A 17,560-nucleotide genomic window follows, 5' to 3' on the forward strand; every position below is an offset into this window, starting at 1 on the left:
CTTTTTTTTTTTTTTTTTTTTTTTTTACACGTGTTTTTTTTTTTTTTCTTCTAGTCATCCCTGCTGGGGCCCTGCCAAAAATGTTCGAATTGGGCCCCGCACTTCCTAAAGCCAGCCGTGTGTGTGTGTGTGTGTGTGTGTGTGTTTTGCACCTGCCCTGCCCTGACTGCTGTCCTCTTCCCTGGTCCAGGGACCTTATCCCTCCCCAGCCCCTATCACACTGCCCCCACTCCCAGGGCTCCCTGTGGCCCCTGTGTTTGTGTGTGGGACAGTCACATCCAATCCCTTCACACTGCTCCCCTTCCCCCTCCCCGGCTTAGTTCATACCCCCAGAAAATCCCTTCAAACTGTCCCCCTTTTCCCCTCCCCTTATTTCATGGGGTGATGACGAAGTGAGTGGGCGGGTGGGCAGGTAGTGGCGGCGAGGCTTTATACTTGCGGGGAGGTGAGGAGGCGAGCGGCGAGTCGGTGGCTGGAAGGAAAATACCATTTTCAGTATTTTAAATTTTGGTACTGCTGTGTGCAGTAATATAGTGACCCCTGGGGGTCAAAGAGGGGTGTAATGGTGGGGCCGAGCAGGGAGGGGGCGGGTCAAATTTTACTGCTGTGATCTGGTTACCCTATGCGCGCCGTTTCTTTCCCCCTCTACAGGCTTCTACACAGTCAGTGCCTTGCTAGTGTGCCATGCGCCGTGAGATATCTCTTCTCTTTGTGTGTGACTGAGCGTTTCCCTTGTGTGTGAATTTATTCAACAAAATCTTGAGCTTCATAATGGCTACCATGAGTGAAAAGAAAAAGAAAAATAGAATCAGAGCACAGAGTTTTCAACCCTGAATGGACAAATAAATACTTATATACTGTTTCCAAAGACAAAATACTGCGTCTTGTGTGTTGCGAAACATTAGCCGTTCCGAAAGAATACAACCTTCGGCGGCACTTTGAAACTAAACATCCCAATCTCGCCAAATTGAACCCAAATGAAAAAATAATTAAAGCAGCCAGTTTAGTGAAAAACCTTAGTGGAGAACAGCAAATTTTCAAGAAAGTGAGCACTGAGAACGATACAGTTACTAAAGTAAGCTTTCAAATTTCTAAGGAAATTGCTGCTGCTGGGAAATGCTTCACAGAAGGCGAGTTTTTAAAAAAGTATGTTGATTGCTGTATCTGAGTTATGTCCAGAAAAGAGGGGAATATTTGAGAATGTCAGTCTATCACGCATGACTGTACAGAGAAGAATAGCTGACATTTCTACTAATCTAAGTGATCAGTTAAAGCAGAGAGTCAGTGAATTCTGCTTTTACTCCCTAGCTATGGATGAAAGCACCGATTTAAAAGACACCGCCCAACTTCTTATTTTTATTAGAGGTATTGATAAAAACTTTGAAATTACTGAAGAACTTGTTGGCATGTGCTCCATGATGGGTGGCACAACTGGAAAAGAAATCTCCAGTGAAGTGATAAAGTGCATGAATGATAAGGTTGGAGTAGATTTCACAAACTTGGTGGCCATTTGTACTGATGGTGCTCCAGCTATGTGTGGAAAAAATGTTGGAGCAGTTACTCTTCTTGAAGAATTTATCGGGAGACAAATAACCAAACATCTGCATTATACATCAGCAGGTTTTGTGTAGCAAAGTCTTAAAATTTGAGCATGTAATGTCAGTGGTAGTTTCCATTGTAAACTTTATCCGTTCTAGAGGACTAAAACATAGGACATTTCGAGCCTTTCTTGAAGGGGAAGACGCCGAGTGCAGTGACTTAATCTACCATACAGAAGTAAGGTGGTGGAGTCGAGGAAGAGTGCTCCAGCGTTTCGTTGCTTTGAAAGAGGAGATAGCAAAATTCCTAGAAATGGGCCAATAAAATTCCCGGAGCTTGAAAATGAGTCCTGGAATCAAGATCTCTTTTTCTTTTGTGACATTACAGCACACCTGAATGATCTCAACACATTCAACTTCAGGGAAAAAATCAACTTATATTTCAAATGTGTGCAGCAGTGAAAGCTTTCAAAATGAAATTGAAACTTTTCAGAAGTCAGCTGTCAAAAGGTGAAATGTGTCACTTTCCCACTTGTGCACAGCGTATCCCTCAGCACAAACACGCCGAGTTAGGAGAAAAATACGCAAAGCACATCAAACTTTTGACTGAAGAATTTGACAGAAGACTTACTTTGTCTAAAGATGATGACATCCAGTTGAAGCTGATTGAAGATCCCTTTTCTGTGGATCCAGAGGAAGTGCCACAAGATTTGCAGTTGGAGATTATTGAACTTCAATGTTCGGCAGTTTACCGAAATAAGCACAGAGAAAGCAGCCTGTGGGACTTCTACAAAAGTCTGGATGATGAAAAATACAAGAATCTTATTGAAGTTGCACTGAAAACATTCAGCATTTTTGGAAGCACTTACATATGCGAACAAACATTTTCCATCATGAACATGAATAAAAACAAGCAACGTTCTTCTCTGACTGATGACCATTTGGAAGACGTTATGAAAATATCCACTTCAAATATGACCCCCGAATACGACAAGCTTGTTGCTGAAAAGAGATGTAATATCTCTCATTAAATTTGCAAAATAATTATGAAAGGTACAAATGTTTTCTTTCAACAGAACAGGTGTTTTTCATTTTTCCATATTCATAAAAAAATTAAAATAATGTAAAAAATAGTTTGCTTTAATTGAAAAATACTTTATTATGAATCACACCCTCTCCCCCTCCCCCCCCCCAAAAAAAAACCCCTTCCTTTTCGGCCCACAGCTGTTTCGGCGGGGCGGCGCTGGGGAAGGAGGGTTTGTTTCTGCGGTGCGGGCGGCACTGGGATGGGGGATGTGTTTCGGGGGGTGTAGCAGGGTGGTTATCCCACTCCTGCCCTGAAGGGTTTAAAACAGCCTTGGGGGAGGGTTGTAGCAGGGGAAAAGTTGAGCTGATTGGGGAAGCTGCTGCAGCTGGGCCATGCCCCAATCAGGCCCCAGCTGGCCTGTATAAAAAGGCTGTGAGCCAGAGGCCCAGAGGAAGTCTCTCTCTGCTTGTAGAGAGAGAAGGGTCTGGCTGCTAGGGAGTTGAGCAGGGTTATGGGAGTGGAGCAGGGCTGGGGAAGGCTAGAGGAGCTGGGGAACTCCAGCCTGGAAAACCCCCAAGCTGCTGACCTAGCTAAGGGCCTAAGACCAGTACCAGGGCTGCAGAGGGGCAGCCCAGCTATAGAGGGAGGCAGCAGGTCCAAACCCAACCTTGCCTGTGATGAGTGGCTGATAAACTGCAGTCTACCCCAGGGCGCATGGGATAGTTAGTGACTGGCAGTAGCCTTATACTGAGGTGAGGTGGGGATTAGAGGATTGGGGGTTCCCCAGAGAGAGGAGACCAAGAGCCAGAGTGTGGGGGTATTGCCAGGGGGCAGCACCCCAGATCAAAGGGCACCGGGGTCCAGGAGGGACACAGAGCCAGCAGCAGGGGACACCGGCCTGCAGAGGTCACTCCAACAGCTGGATGAGCTAATTCCCAAGAAGACCAGCAGGAGGCGCCGCCGGGGTGAGTCCTGCTTGCTTACACGGGGGCTGGGCAGCGCTGTGGGGGGGGGGGGCGTGTTTCAGCACGGCCGGGGGGTTTCAGCCCTCAGCTATTTTCTTTGGAGTAATACGGCCCTCGCCGCTTTACGAGTTGTGCAGGCCTGGTTTAACATAAATACTTAACCTTGAATAGTTACTTAGAATATGTGCTAAGTGGCCCTTAGCACCCCTGTAGTCATAGGACAAAAAAGGGAGGGGGGGTTAGTGAGTTATAGCTTATTACAACAATCTGTAAATCCAGTGATTTTATTAAGACCACGATTTTTAGTGTCTAGCAAAGTTATGAATTTAAGCTCCCAGGCTTGTCTTTTGAAAATGTTGTGCAGGTTATTTCTGAAGACGAGGGACTGATAAGTCAGATACAGAATGATTGCTTTTTGAAAAGTGTTCACCCACAGATGATCGGTTTTTATCTTATTTTCCTGTGAGAGTTAATTCAAGAGCATAGTGATTGTCTGATTTCACCCATATAGTTAGGGCATTTAGTGCAGTGGATGGGTCCTGAAAGGTGTGTCGTGGGGGGTGCTGATCATTGTAGCAGTGGAGATATATTAAAGGTTTTGCATCTGCAGCTTGCTTCTGATGATGTGGTTGGGGACGTTTGTTTGAAGGCCAGAAGTGGGGGTTCAGGAAATATTTCTTTCTGGATGGCGTCCCCCTGGAGTTTGCATTGGAGTTTGATACCCTGTATGGGTTCCAGTCTGGGATGGTACTGGTAGGTGACACCTAGGGGTGTGCAGCTGGGGGTGGGAGAACATTATTTCTGTATTGAAGCAGGTTCTCTCTGGGTGTTTGGGAGGGGGGGGGGCCTGTTCCATGGTGTGATCTACTTCTCTGGTGGAGTGTCCTTGTTCGGTAAAGGTAGTTCTGAGTGTGTTAAGGTTTATATCCCAGACTTCTTCCTAGGAGCATATTCTGTAGTACCTAAGTGCCTGGATGTAACAGATTTTGGGGTGTGTTTGGGGGTGATTATTGGATCTAAGAAGGTAGGTGTGTTGATCTGGGGGTTTATTTTATATAGTTATCTATGGGGTTCTATTGTTAAAGCTGATTGTGGTGTCCAGGAAGTTGATTCTAGTGTGGGAGAGTTCCAAAGAGAATTTAATTGATTGGTTGTGTTTGTTGAAGTTTTGGTGGTAATCTATGAGGGAGTTTCTGTCCAGAGGATGAAAATACCATTGATGTATCTCAGGTATATTATTGGTTTTATGATGCATTTGTCCAGCAATTCTTCTTCAAGGTGCCCCATGAAGAGGCAGGCATATTTGGGAGCCATTCTAGTACCCATTGCTGTCCCATAGTTTGGGCAATATGGTTGTTCGAATGTAAAATTATTTGTGAGGATGAAATGGGTGAGTCTGGCAATGTATTTGGGGTAGATATCTGAGGTTTGTCCATTGTCTTATAAATATTTGAAGCAGGCAGCTATGCCATCATTGTGAGGGATGTTGGTGGACAGATAACTTAAATTACCTCACCACCTTGTCTCATCACTTAAATTACCTCATCATTTTGGGACCTACTCAGGTTTATGCAGTGTTGTTGAAGCTATCTACAGGCATTTTTTTTTTTTAAAGTAGAAGTTTGGCTTTACATTTTTTTGGACTGTTTTGGTGTAATTAGTGTGTGGGGAAGGGTCACATGGTTGACATTTTTCAAATGCTCTTTTTAGTATTTGGATAACTAAAATGGCCTGAGGTTCCTGTAAACCTCCAGCGACCTTCTACAGAAACAAGGCTTAAAATAGGTATAGATTTATTATTTACTGAAGGGCTGAGGACCTTTGTTTCACTGTTTGCAGAATGCCCCATATGACCTGGGATTGCCAGCCTGGGAGGTGGCTTGGCTAAAGAAAGAAAGGGGGTCTTACTGCCTTTTCCTTTTGAATTATGTTATTGCTTGTTTAAATCAAAGCGGAGGAATTTTGTCACCACTAAAAGACTGTACAATAAGCTAAATATACTACTCTGTCATTTGGTCATAATTAGATTTGATATTTGGGTTACTGTGCATGTGAACTGATTTGACATTTTGAACTGACATGCCATTTTAACAAGCAGCACCAAAGAGCATGCATAGGTGATAGAACCAGGATAGCATACCCTATAACTCACTCTCCATATCTAGTAGTTGCCTTTAATGATGCCATGAGTGTGGTTTTAGTTATTTTTTGTTATGAACACCTCTATCTCTTTTTCAGACCTCTTAATAAAGCACTGATAGGTCCCTCTGTCTAATTACCTCTGCTGTCTTAGTGGTAAACTTCAATAGACTTAGCCCAGTGCACGTAGGGGCAAGTACACTGTAGGAAATAATCATTTTGCTGTGGGTAGGAACAGCAACACAGTTCAAATGAACAATACCCACTTTAATACTCCCCTTCCTTTAAGATGTTTTGCTTTGGAGTGGAGGTGAATGCTGCCTTGATAAAACTTTCTACTCAACTTTTCTTCATATCCCTACCATTCTATGTATGGAATACTTTCCTAATTCCAGTCTGCTAAACCCTTTTTATCCGAATTTCATCATAAACCTCAGTTTTGCAAGGCCCACAAGTAGTGTACCAATACTAACTATAGTGTAAGGTGGTTTGGTTTTTCGTTTGTTAAAAACACTTAACAGTGGTCACTCAGTGCTTTAGAATTCAGTGTACCCTGCTTACTCTGTGTCTTCTCTTCATGTGTCAATATATTTATGCCTGTATCTGTAATTTTCACTCCATGCATCTGAAGAAGTGTTTTTTTTACCCACAAAAGCTTATGCCCAAATAAATCTGTTGATTTTTAAGGTGCACCTGGATTCCTTGTTGTTTTTGTGGATACAAACTAACATGGCTATCCCTCTGATACTCTGTGTCTGTTTTCGTTGGTCATAATGTGTGTGTCTTTTACAGCACTGAGAATGTTGTCAGCACTTCAATTAATTAGCAATAGATAGCTTTGGTTTTTTTGGTGGGGAGCTTGAAATTAATTGGAAAAACCTAAGGTGGGTACATTTAGTTATAATTATGATAGAGCAGCATAAGCATAACAGTGTAAGCCACCTGGTAGTATAATGTGGTCTGGTGGCAAAATACCAGCTGAGTTGCTGCACAACACATGACATGGTTGTGTAACATGATGGGTGAGTGTGATGGGGTGGGGTAATATGTAAGGTTTGACATTGTGGCTGGTGGCAGTGTAACACCTGCTAGGTGAAATGGAGATAGGCAGCAGCATAACCTGTAGCAGGTGATACTGATGAGGGGAGGTACCCAACAGGAGGTGGATGTGATCCTGCCAACTCTTAATGATTTAATCACAAGTCTTGCAATATTTAGTGTTTTATTTAAAGCCACAGTTCCTGTCAGCAAGTGACTGAAAATCACAACTTAAAAAAATAAAATAAAGTACGCTTCAAACCTGTGGTTGTAGAGAACAGCTTGATCGGGGTGGCCCTAGTGCCCCCCAGCAGCTCAAAAACCAGAGAGTAGGGTGTGTGTGTGTGCGTGTGTGTGTGTGTAAAAAAATAAATTGTTAAAGATTTTTTTTTTTTTTTTTTTGGTTTTTGTGTCCCCCCCCCGGCTAATCTCATGGTGTTTTGAGGCCTCATTTTTTGAACCAGTGGCACGGACATCACTATAGGAGACCTAGCCTGCGGCGAGAGGCCCTAGCCTAAGGCAGAGGGCCTGTGAAGGCGGACTGAGCCGTGCCAGACGGAGGGCGGGCAGGGAGCCCTGGGGGTGCAGGGCAGGAAGTGCTGAGGGCTGAGCTGTGCCAGACTGAGGGGTCGCAGCCAGAGACCCGGTTTCCTCACACGGGCCCAAGTGGGACCGAAGGCGAAGCCCCGTGGCCAATCGCTCCGGTCTGGAGCTTGAAGCCGGTGTAGCGTATGCGGCCTCCTCCAGGGGCACACGGAGAAGGGCGCGGCCGGGCAGCGGCTCTCGCAGGGCCCTGCAGGGGGCACTGCGCCGGGCGGGGCGGGAGGCGCCGCTCTTGGTGGGAGGCAGAGGCCTCGGACTCGCTGGCGGACGCCGGTCCGGGAGGTTCCGCTGTTGCCTGGTGACCGCGTGTAAACAGAAGGGGAGCCGAGGGAAGCCGGCCTGCAATACTCTCCGCCTGTGCCCAGCAGCAGGTGGGTTTGTCGCAGCCCTGCGGGTCGGTGCTTCCCTCCCCAGCCCTCCGAGATGCCGCAGCCTCTCCTGTGCCTGGCAGCGGCCCCGCCAGCGGACAGGCCGGCGCGGGGGCCTTCCCCAAGGGGAGAGGAAAAGGGAGAAAAGCTAGACCCCGCCCCCGGCCCAGTAGGAGCCTCACGCTGCCCGTCCCGCTCGGGCATGACCCCGAGCACCAGGCGGTAGCCAAGTCTCCTGGGTCCCAGGCCTGTGCCCTGTCTTAGCAGGTGGTTCTCGAGCACTGGCACCACACCGCACAGTCTGCTATGCTCAAGACCCCTTTCCAAACACAATGCAGCAAAGTGGCTTTGTTGTTAGCCGAACCCAGGCTTAGTCTGAGGATGATTTCTGAACCTGATTTTAATAATAATTAATGATAATGATCGAGCAGAGACACGAACTGTGACATCTGTATGTGTACTATGACTATGGTTATGTGAGTAATTCATAAGACTACTTAAAATTATATATATATTACATCTCTGTGCCAGTCTGTCTTTCAGATTGTGGTGTGTGCCTGGGGGAGGATGGGGAAATAGAATATTTCAGATCATAAGTAAATATATTAGCATAATACATGTGCAGAATATTGGCACTAGGTGACCAAAGGAAGAGCTATTAGCTATATTCTTGCATTAAATATTTCAGTTGCTAGATACAGTATTAATATGAAACCTATATGAACCCAGAAGTCAGATCTCCTGATTCCCATTTTAGTGACCTGATCCCCTATTAATGAAAGGCTCTGCACTCATTGTGTTTTCCACAACTTTCCAAAATTCTTTGTGATAACAAGGTAATAGTCCATGGAGGTAGTTTTTGTTTGTTTGTTTGTTTAATAATGTAAAGGCTAATACATCTGGCAGGTGTAAATACTGATTTATATTTCAATTAGTGGTTTCTAAATAGCTCATGATATTTTCATTCACACTAAAAACAATTCTGTGTAGACATAATTAAAAAACAAAACAAAAATATTTGATTTGTGTGGACTGAGGCTTGCTTGTGCTGAACCATCAGACAATAGAATTCTTTCTACTCTGCATACTACACACAGTTGTACCTGTGCTCTATGCTTGTAGAGAGACTCTATTCTGTGTATTTGTATACCACAATCAGGTTTCTTTAAAGTATCCGGGGGTAGCCGTGTTAGTCTGTATCCACAAAAACAACGAGCAGATTAAAGACTAGCATTTATTTGGGCATAAACTTTTGTGGGTAAAAAACCCACTTCTTCAGTGCATGGAGTGAAAATTACAGTACAGCCTCCAGCTAAAACCTCTCCAGCACATCATCAACAATCTACAACCTATCCTGAAAAATGATCCCTCACTCTCACAGACCTTGGGAGACAGGCCAGTCCTTGCTTACAGACAGCCCCCCAACCTGAAGCAAATACTCACCAGCAATTCCACACCACAGAAACATTAACCCAGGAATCAGTCCCTGTAACAAACCTCATTGCCTACTCTGTCCCCATATCTACTCTAGCGACACTATCAGAGGACCCAACCTCATCAACCACACCATCAGGGACATATTCACCTGAACATCTACTAATGTGATATATGCCATCGTGTGCCAGCAATGCCCCTCTGCCATGTACATTGGCCAAACCAGACTGACTCTATGTAAAAGAATAAATGGACACACATTGGACATCAGGAATGGTAACATACAGAAGCCAGTAGGAGAACACTTCAATCTTCCTGGACATCCTATAACAGATTTAAAAGTAGCCATACTTCAGAAACAGGGGCTTGAATAGGGACTGGGAGTGGCTGGCTCACTACAAAAACAACTTTGCCTCCTCATCAATTATTGGGAGTGAACTACATCCACCCTGATTGTATTGGCCTTGTCAACACTGGTTCTCCACTTGTGAGGTAACTCCCTTCTCTTCACGTGTCAGTAGAATGATGCCTGCATCTGTAATTTTCACTCCATGTATCCGAAGAAGTGGGTTTTTTACCCACGAAAGCTTATGCCCAAATAAATCTGTTAGTCTTTAAAGTGCCACCAGACTCCTTGTAGGGTTTTTTTTAAAGACTTTTTTTTGTCTATGCTGAAAATGTTTAGAAGTGATAGATCTTGTAAAATATTTCATCTAATACCCCTGTTGTCCCAACTCTGGGCTCTCTTGTATTTGAGAGTTTTGTGTGCTTTTTTTTTTTTTTATTAAAAAACATTCAGTAACCAACACTGTACATAATATTGTTATGAGACCCTAGTAAGTTCCTTATATAGTGGAACCATCTCTCTTTCTATACACAGGCACCATTTAAATAACAAACAAATCCTTCTTCCCCCTCCCTCTCTCCCTCCCATTTAGTAGCTACTGTACAATCGAAATTGGAATCCACTACTTGTTCTGCTTTCAGTTTGATTCCTGGGGACTTCATTTCCACTCACTATTGTCAATTAAAAAAAGAATTAAACACCTAAATAGGGATCCAGTTTAGAAAATAGTGAAAACATCTTTTAGACCTTTGGATCCATCTCTCTGCAACTGCAGAATATAGTTAGCTGAAAGTGAACATATCAAATACTAAAGTCATACTAAATTGGAGGTTACACCAAACCTCAAGAAGAAGCTAGTTATAAAACCTTTTATTTAGGCTTTGATTCTAAAGTATTAAAAGGCAGGAAATCCATACATACATATATGCTAAGCTGGCCTTTACATATTCCTATATATGGAAGTCTAGCAAACAGTGCAACTTCTTCTTCCCCTCATTTCTGCTCTCATGGGACTCTTTGAACTGAAGTGGTTGTGGTCACGCAGCCTTTCCATAACTTCAGCTCTGAATCTTTGGTGTCCCGAGAGGGTGTCCATCCATGCCTGACAAACAGCTTTCCAGAAGGTTCTTGAAAGTAGCTGTGGGAGGGGGTGCATCCCCTAAGAGTGAATATGCAGAGGGCAACAAAAGGAATCACAATTTCTATAAGTTACCCGTTTTCAACAAACAAATGCAAACAAAAAACAAAACTGTCATTTTAATTAGGTAGGTACTTAACACTGATTAAAAAGGCCTGACTTCTGCATCAGGCTGCTTAAAGTATAATAATCAGAGAAGTATTTAAAATCACACCTTCTTGTTGTATGCAACTAATCTGTTTCCCGTGTGGTTTTCAAGTCCTATCTACTTGTCTTATTTAAGTGGAAGACATTTTGAATGTGCTTTTACTTCTTTCAGAGTAGCAGCCGTGTTAGTCTGTATCCGCAAAAAGAAGAACAGGAGTACTTGTGGCACCTTAGAGACTAATACATTTGTTAGTCTCTAAGGTGCCACAAGTACTCCTGTTTTGCTTTTACTTCTGTTTCCCCTACAGAACTAATATAGCTGTGGGAGAGTGAGTTGGATTAATTCTGAGCACATGCTTCGTCAACAGAATTGATAAGTAAGCTCTCATGGCGCTGTCTCTATTACTTAATGTAGTGGTTCTCAACCTTTTTGGAATTATGCCATCCTCCCCCCACAACTCTTTTTTTTTTTTTTTTTTTAACTTGGAGCCTTACTCTCCCTCCCCCCCTTACAAAATGAGACTTTCCAATGTAATCTAGGTGGAATTGGGGCTATTAATACATTGATTTCAATAAAGGGAATTCTACTTGAAATAAATCAGTCCTTTGATCCTGCTAACTGTGCATAGGCTAGGAAACTTTTAAAAGCACATGACTTAATATCCACAAAGTTTTCAGGGCAGTATTTCTCAATTTCAGCATTGAAGAGTGCTAGTGTTTCCCTGGGGGTACGGCAAGCCTTCTCATTCACTTACAGGGTCGCAACACAACTCAGTGAAATTTGTCCTAGCCACCCCACTATCCGATGGTATGGCGGATGGGCTAAATTTCACCGAGTGGTGTTGCAACCCTGGAAGTGAATGGGAAGGCTTGCCGTACCCCCATAGAAAGTTTAGCAATCTTCCCTGGAGGCTCATGCCCCCTGTTTGAGAACTGCTGACTTAATGTAATCATGCCATGTCCAGAAAGAAGATCACCTGACTCTTCAGTTCCAGGTCAAATTTGCTGGTCTGGTAATTAAGAGGGGGGGAAAATTACCTATAAACTGAAGAAATATGGGTCTGGACCCTTTTGTGCCATTTTTACAGGACAGAAACTCACTCACTTTAGTTAACTTTCCACTTTGGAAAAAATTAAGTCAGTCACTGGGAAACAAACTTCTATTCACTGTGTAATTCAGAAAACTTTGTTTCTTAGATGCAGAAGATTGAGAATGTTGTGAAGACAAGAACCATAAGAAAATTTTTCAGGTTAAGTGTTAAAATTGGAGGCTGTCATGGAAGAGATTCCAGTTAAAGTTGCCGTAAGAATAAGACCTCTGCTTTCCAAAGAGATTCTTCATAACCATCAAGTATGCGTGAGACTGGTCCCAAACACACAGCAAGTTATCATTGGGAAAGACCGTGTCTTCACTTTTGATTTTGTATTTGGCAAAAATTCAACCCAAGATGAAGTTTATACAACTTGCATTAAGCCTTTAGTGGTGTCTTTGATTGAAGGATATAATGCTACTGTTTTTGCTTATGGACAGACAGGGTCTGGGAAGACGTACACCATTGGTGGAGGTCACATTGGTATGTTTTGGAAAGTTTATTTTGTTTCTGTGATTTGTGACCAGTGTACTTGCCTAACTCAAATAAATAGTACTTGGAAGGCTATGTAATAGTTGTAAAATAACTATATTTTACAAGTGTATTTTTAAAAACCTGAGGCAAATTGTTGTTCAGGCTGGCTGTTGGGTTTTTGTTTGTGTGTGGGGATTTTTGTTCGCTTTTGCTGCTTGATTGACTTTTCCCCTTAGAACACTGGGCTGGCTCCACTTGCAATAAATAATTCCAACAACTGTGTCTATGCAGCATAGAGAGCACTTCAGTCTGTCTATATCTGAGAAATTTCTACAGTGCTCATTGCTACAGTATCTAAGCTCTATGCTACTGACAAAAAACGTTAAAACGCTAATGGAAAACACTACTATAAACTAATATACTCTTCTGACCAACCATGAGTTAGATGAGTGATCCAGAACTGGGGTTTACCTTAAATTAGACTGTATTCAAGAATCCTGAGAAGTGTTATATGAAGTGCTTTTCTTCTGCACCCCCCCCCACCCCCAACATTAAGTCAGTGCCAGCCATGAGGTTGGTTGGAGCTTCTGGATTTGATCCACATTTAAAATAGGATTGTTTTAGATGTGCGACTATTTGCTCTCATCTTCCAAATTTAATCCCACCCTGCGCTTGAGCATCCAGAGCTCATTTATTTTAACCTGTTTGATCTTCACTTTATTTTGTATTAACTAAAACAAGCAATGGTGAGCAAATCTATCTAATCTACTTTAGGTATTTCTAGCATATCCATCACTGTAGTACGTGAGTGCCCAGAATATTTTTGTGCGCCTCAAATAATTCAGTTGAGCACCATGAGAGTCTGAATACTACATTCTGAACAACTTAGAGTCTGCTCACCTCTTTATCTAAAGTAAGAGTTGAGAAAATATTATTTTAGCAATATATTGGTGAATCGGAGTGAGTCTAGGCCATTGTAATATACACTTCCTTTTTGTTCCCTTAACTTGAAAATTACACCAATGTAGCCTCTCCTTAGACTCAAACTGAATGTAATGAAGTTTGAAATTATTGAGGATGTTAGGAGGTAGGAAGTACACCACCTTAGATTCCCTTAGACTCGCCTATGAATTTGGCCCTGTGTCTCAATATGATGGTCTAAAAAAGGATACAGTGTCAGTACCAGATCAGTATCATAGAGATCAGAATTTTGGCTTAAAATGGCAAACATCTGATCTTGTTTTGGGTTATTTTGCCAGTAATGACAACTCCCTTAACCATCATCATTCTGAGTTATCAGACATTATTATTATTGGAATTCTATTCCTGTTAGAGCGTGCTGCTGCTGAAGAATTTTATAATAGAAACCAAGATTATAAGACATTTCTTATTTCAATGTCTGTGGTTCAAGTTTCCAGATTAGACTCCTGCTGTTTAAATATTGGCCTCATCAGGTAATCAGCATGTTATTCTAAAATATGGAAAACAGTCTCTCTTATCTTTCAGACTAACTGGGTCATATTATCTTTTTTTCCATGTTTAAATTGAATCATTTGAAGATTAGATTTCCTCCCCTTGACCATGCTCACTGCTTTCAGGTGTTAATTCTCCTAATAGAAAAACCCAAATTATAACATGGCAGTTCTTTTTTTAATTTCACCTTTCCAAATGGATTATTTTAAAAATCTCTGTAAAAATTAAAATCCTCCTTATTCTTAATTCTTTTAATTTCTTGTCATCTTTTGACTGACCATGGTTATTTAATGTTAAGTCTGTGTTACCTAGAATCTTTAAATAGCAGGTGCCACAATACAAAGCTGTTCAAAGCACAGCAACTTTTTTCATGTATACCTATTGAGTCACTGATTAGATGGGACAATTTCTAATTTTCTTGGTTAGAAGGAGTGAGCTACTCAGAAGCCTCTCATCAACCCCCAACCAATTTCCATACTGTGGAATAAGTAACATCTGAGATCCTTGCTGATACTTAAAAGCAGGAGTTTGACATGGCATTGGTGAGCCAGATGTTGGTTGAAAGTTTTTAGAAACACTTCTTATTCTATCTCCTGTTTCCAGCACATGGGAACTTACTGAAGTACTGTTGTATCCTTATTGGAGCAAGAGGTATCTACTGAAAATTGAGGTTGTCACTGTAAAATTGTGCAATGTCCTGGCCGTCAGTAATCGCTGAGTGTGAAATGTGGCTCATGAGAAATATAGGCTTATAATAGTGATGCATTTGACTGCTGAACCACTCACCATGTTCCCCTCCAGTTTATATTAACAAGTAATTTATTGGAGCTTGAATATGAATCCTGTTAAGGATTGTAAACAAATATTCAGCCATTCAATAGTATTGATATATTGTGACTTTTTGACAGGACTAAATTCTTCAGATTCACAGGTAGCTTAGCCCTAATGGCCACAGACTTTTGTTCATGTTTCAGAAGTTTAAACTTTAGTCTAAACTATAAAGATATATTCACTGCAAGCCTGGTCACATTTCTGTTTATATTTTAGCATCGGTTGCAGAGGATGAAAAAGGTATCATTCCACGTGCTATACAGGAACTATTTCAGAGCATCTTTGAAAACCATAATATTGACTTCAGTGTGAAAGTATCTTATATAGAGGTTTACAAGGAAGAACTCAGAGATCTGCTGGAGTTGGAAACCTCTATGAAAGATTTACACATCAGAGAAGATGAAAAGGGAAACACAGGTAGGGAAGCCTATTTTAACTCAAAAATTTATTAAATTTGCTCCTACTTATATGCTTGAAATAATATTTTGTTCTAAGTGCAAGTTTATGAAAGCAAATGCAAAATATTCTTGTCTTCTCTTAAAAGAAAAAGCACTTATTAGTTACAGACATTAGGAAACAAGAGGGGAGGTCTATTGTAGGGATACATTTTACTGATAAATGTAAAATTAATCTTGAATGGTCTGAGTCAGTTTTCAAGTATCAGGGGGTAGCCGTGTTAGTCTGTATCTACAAAAACAACAAAGAGTCTGGTGGCACCTTAAAGACTAACAGATTTATTTGGGCATAAGCTTTCGTGAGTAAAAACCTCACTTCTTCGGATGCATAGAGTGAAAGCTACAGATGCAGGCATTATATACAGACACATCTGTAGCTTTCACTCTATGCATCCGAAGAAGTGAGGTTTTTACTCACGAAAGCTTATGCCCAAATAAATCTGTTAGTCTTTAAGGTGCCACCAGACTCTTTGTTGTTTGAGTCAGTTTTGTTTTTAAATACACCTCTACCCCGATTATAACGCGACCTGATATAACACGAATTCGGATATAAAGCGGTAAAGCAGTGCTGGGGCGGGGGGGAGGGGAGGGGGAGAGGCTGCGCACTCTGGCAGATCAAAGCAAGTTCGATATAATGCGGTTTCACCTATAATGCGTAAGATTTTTTGGCTCCCGAGGACAGCGTTATATAGGGGTAGAGGTGTAGCTGTTAATACATCAGGAAAACAAATACTGCTAGAGTGGGTGGAAATGATAAGGAGCGAATATGGGTCCTGGTCCGCAGATCCTACAGAGTAATCACAATGATTTCAATGGGATTATTCACCTGAGTAAATTCTGCAGATTGGACCCTTGCTTCCCAGCCTCCTTACACTTAATTCCACATAAAATATATGGTTTCTATACTGTACAAACTGTTATGTTATGCCTTGCAATTGCAGAAGCTATACATGTAGTAAACATCTGGCCTCAATAGTTTCACAAATTGAAATGGGTGAAGAGAAAGTGATACTGAGATAAACTGCTGGTCTTGTTGGTGGCTTTGAAATGGATGAATGCTCTTGGTGAAGCATGGGTTTTTGAACAATGATCCATCAATAAATTTTAAACTATTGTGCAGGGATCAGTTACTCTCTTTAGTACAAGTATCAGAGGGGTAGCCGTGTTAGTCTGAATCTGTAAAAAGCAACAGAGGGTCCTGTAAAAAGAACAGGAGTACTTGTGGCATCTTAGAGACTAACAAATTTATTAGAGCATAAGCTTTCGTGGACTACAGCCCACTTCTTCGGAGGGTCCTGTGGCACCTTTAAGACTAACAGAAGTACTGGGAGCATAAGCTTTTGTGGGTAAGAACCTCACTTCTTCAGATGCATCTTACCCACGAAAGCTTATGCTCCCAATACTTCTGTTAGTCTTAAAGGTGCCACAGGACCCTCTCTTTAGTACAAACATTTATGCGTGTAAATTTCTAATCAGCCTCAGTTGACCAAATATCCTTCTATGGCAAGCTCTTCCCATTCATCAGTAAAATCCTGGGGGAAATCTATATTGGTCAGTAATACTCTTTATTACTTCTGTATTTTTGACTATCCAATTAAACAGAGACCTATGAAGTATGGAAGCTGTCCAGAAAATCCTTGCTCCTTAAGCAACATATTATGGAATCTCTACCACAGTGTTCTAGTTACGGCTGAGAAGCAACTTCCATTATAAGCATCTATTTTCAGTTCTTTTTAACTGGGGTGTCGGGGGGGATTATCCTTTGAACTGAGATTTCTCATTCTTGTTCTTGATCTGCTCTAAGTTTGTAAAATTCCATATAGCTGTGTTTAAGTTATTCAAGCACAAAACCTTTATCACCATTAAGATAAATTTTTTTTTTTTTTACACGTTTTGGATTTTTTGTTTTTTGTTTTGCCCTGATGAATTAAACATAGCTTCTTTTGTAATCCATTATTCTGAGCTTGCTATGACAGCATCCTCAAAGATAGCAAATGCATTGACTGTAGAAATGTTGTTTTCAAATGAAGTAAAATTCTGTGGTATACATGGGATACACTAGTGGCTCTCAAAGGGGTACAGGCTACTGTACCCCTTTCAGAAGTCTGATTTGTCTTGCGTACCCCCAAGTTTCACCTCACTTAAACTACTTGCTTACAAAATCCGACATAATACAAAAGTGTAACAGCACGTTATTACTGAAAAATTGCTGACTTTCTCACTTTTACTATATCATTATAAAATAAATCAATTGGGATATAAATATTGTACTTATATTTCAGTCTATAGTATATAGAACAGTATAAACAAGTCATTGTCTGTATGAAATTTTAGTTTGTACTGACTTTGCTAGTGCTTTTTATGTAGCCTGTTGTAAAACTAGGCAAATATCTAGATGAGTTGATCTACCCCCTGGGGTATGTGTACCCCTGGTTGAGAACCACTGTGATACACTGATTTTTCCTAATTTATCATAAGGCAACATGACACAAT

The 17,560-nt window shown here is 41.6% G+C and overlaps 1 protein-coding gene across 3 annotated transcripts in view; it reads left to right on the forward strand.

Moving 5' to 3' along the window:
* The first annotated feature begins 7,490 nt into the window (after nt 1-7,490).
* The window catches only part of KIF27 (kinesin family member 27), a 46,077-nt gene continuing 36,007 nt past the window's right edge, over nt 7,491-17,560 (forward strand). The window contains exons 1-3 of one of the 3 annotated variants that reach the window (XM_034774243.1): nt 7,491-7,681; nt 11,941-12,317; nt 14,829-15,029. In XM_034774243.1, coding sequence (XP_034630134.1) covers nt 12,020-12,317; nt 14,829-15,029 — 499 coding nt within the window. In that variant the 5' untranslated portion in view covers nt 7,491-7,681; nt 11,941-12,019. Of the gene's footprint in view, nt 7,682-7,913; nt 8,155-11,940; nt 12,318-14,828; nt 15,030-17,560 lie in introns of those variants that run through there. The other 2 variants (XM_034774241.1, XM_034774242.1) reach the window with 2 other exon arrangements.

This window comes from Trachemys scripta, chromosome 6, assembly GCF_013100865.1.
Source record: "Trachemys scripta elegans isolate TJP31775 chromosome 6, CAS_Tse_1.0, whole genome shotgun sequence".
In the NCBI taxonomy this organism is placed as follows: domain Eukaryota; kingdom Metazoa; phylum Chordata; order Testudines; family Emydidae; genus Trachemys; species Trachemys scripta.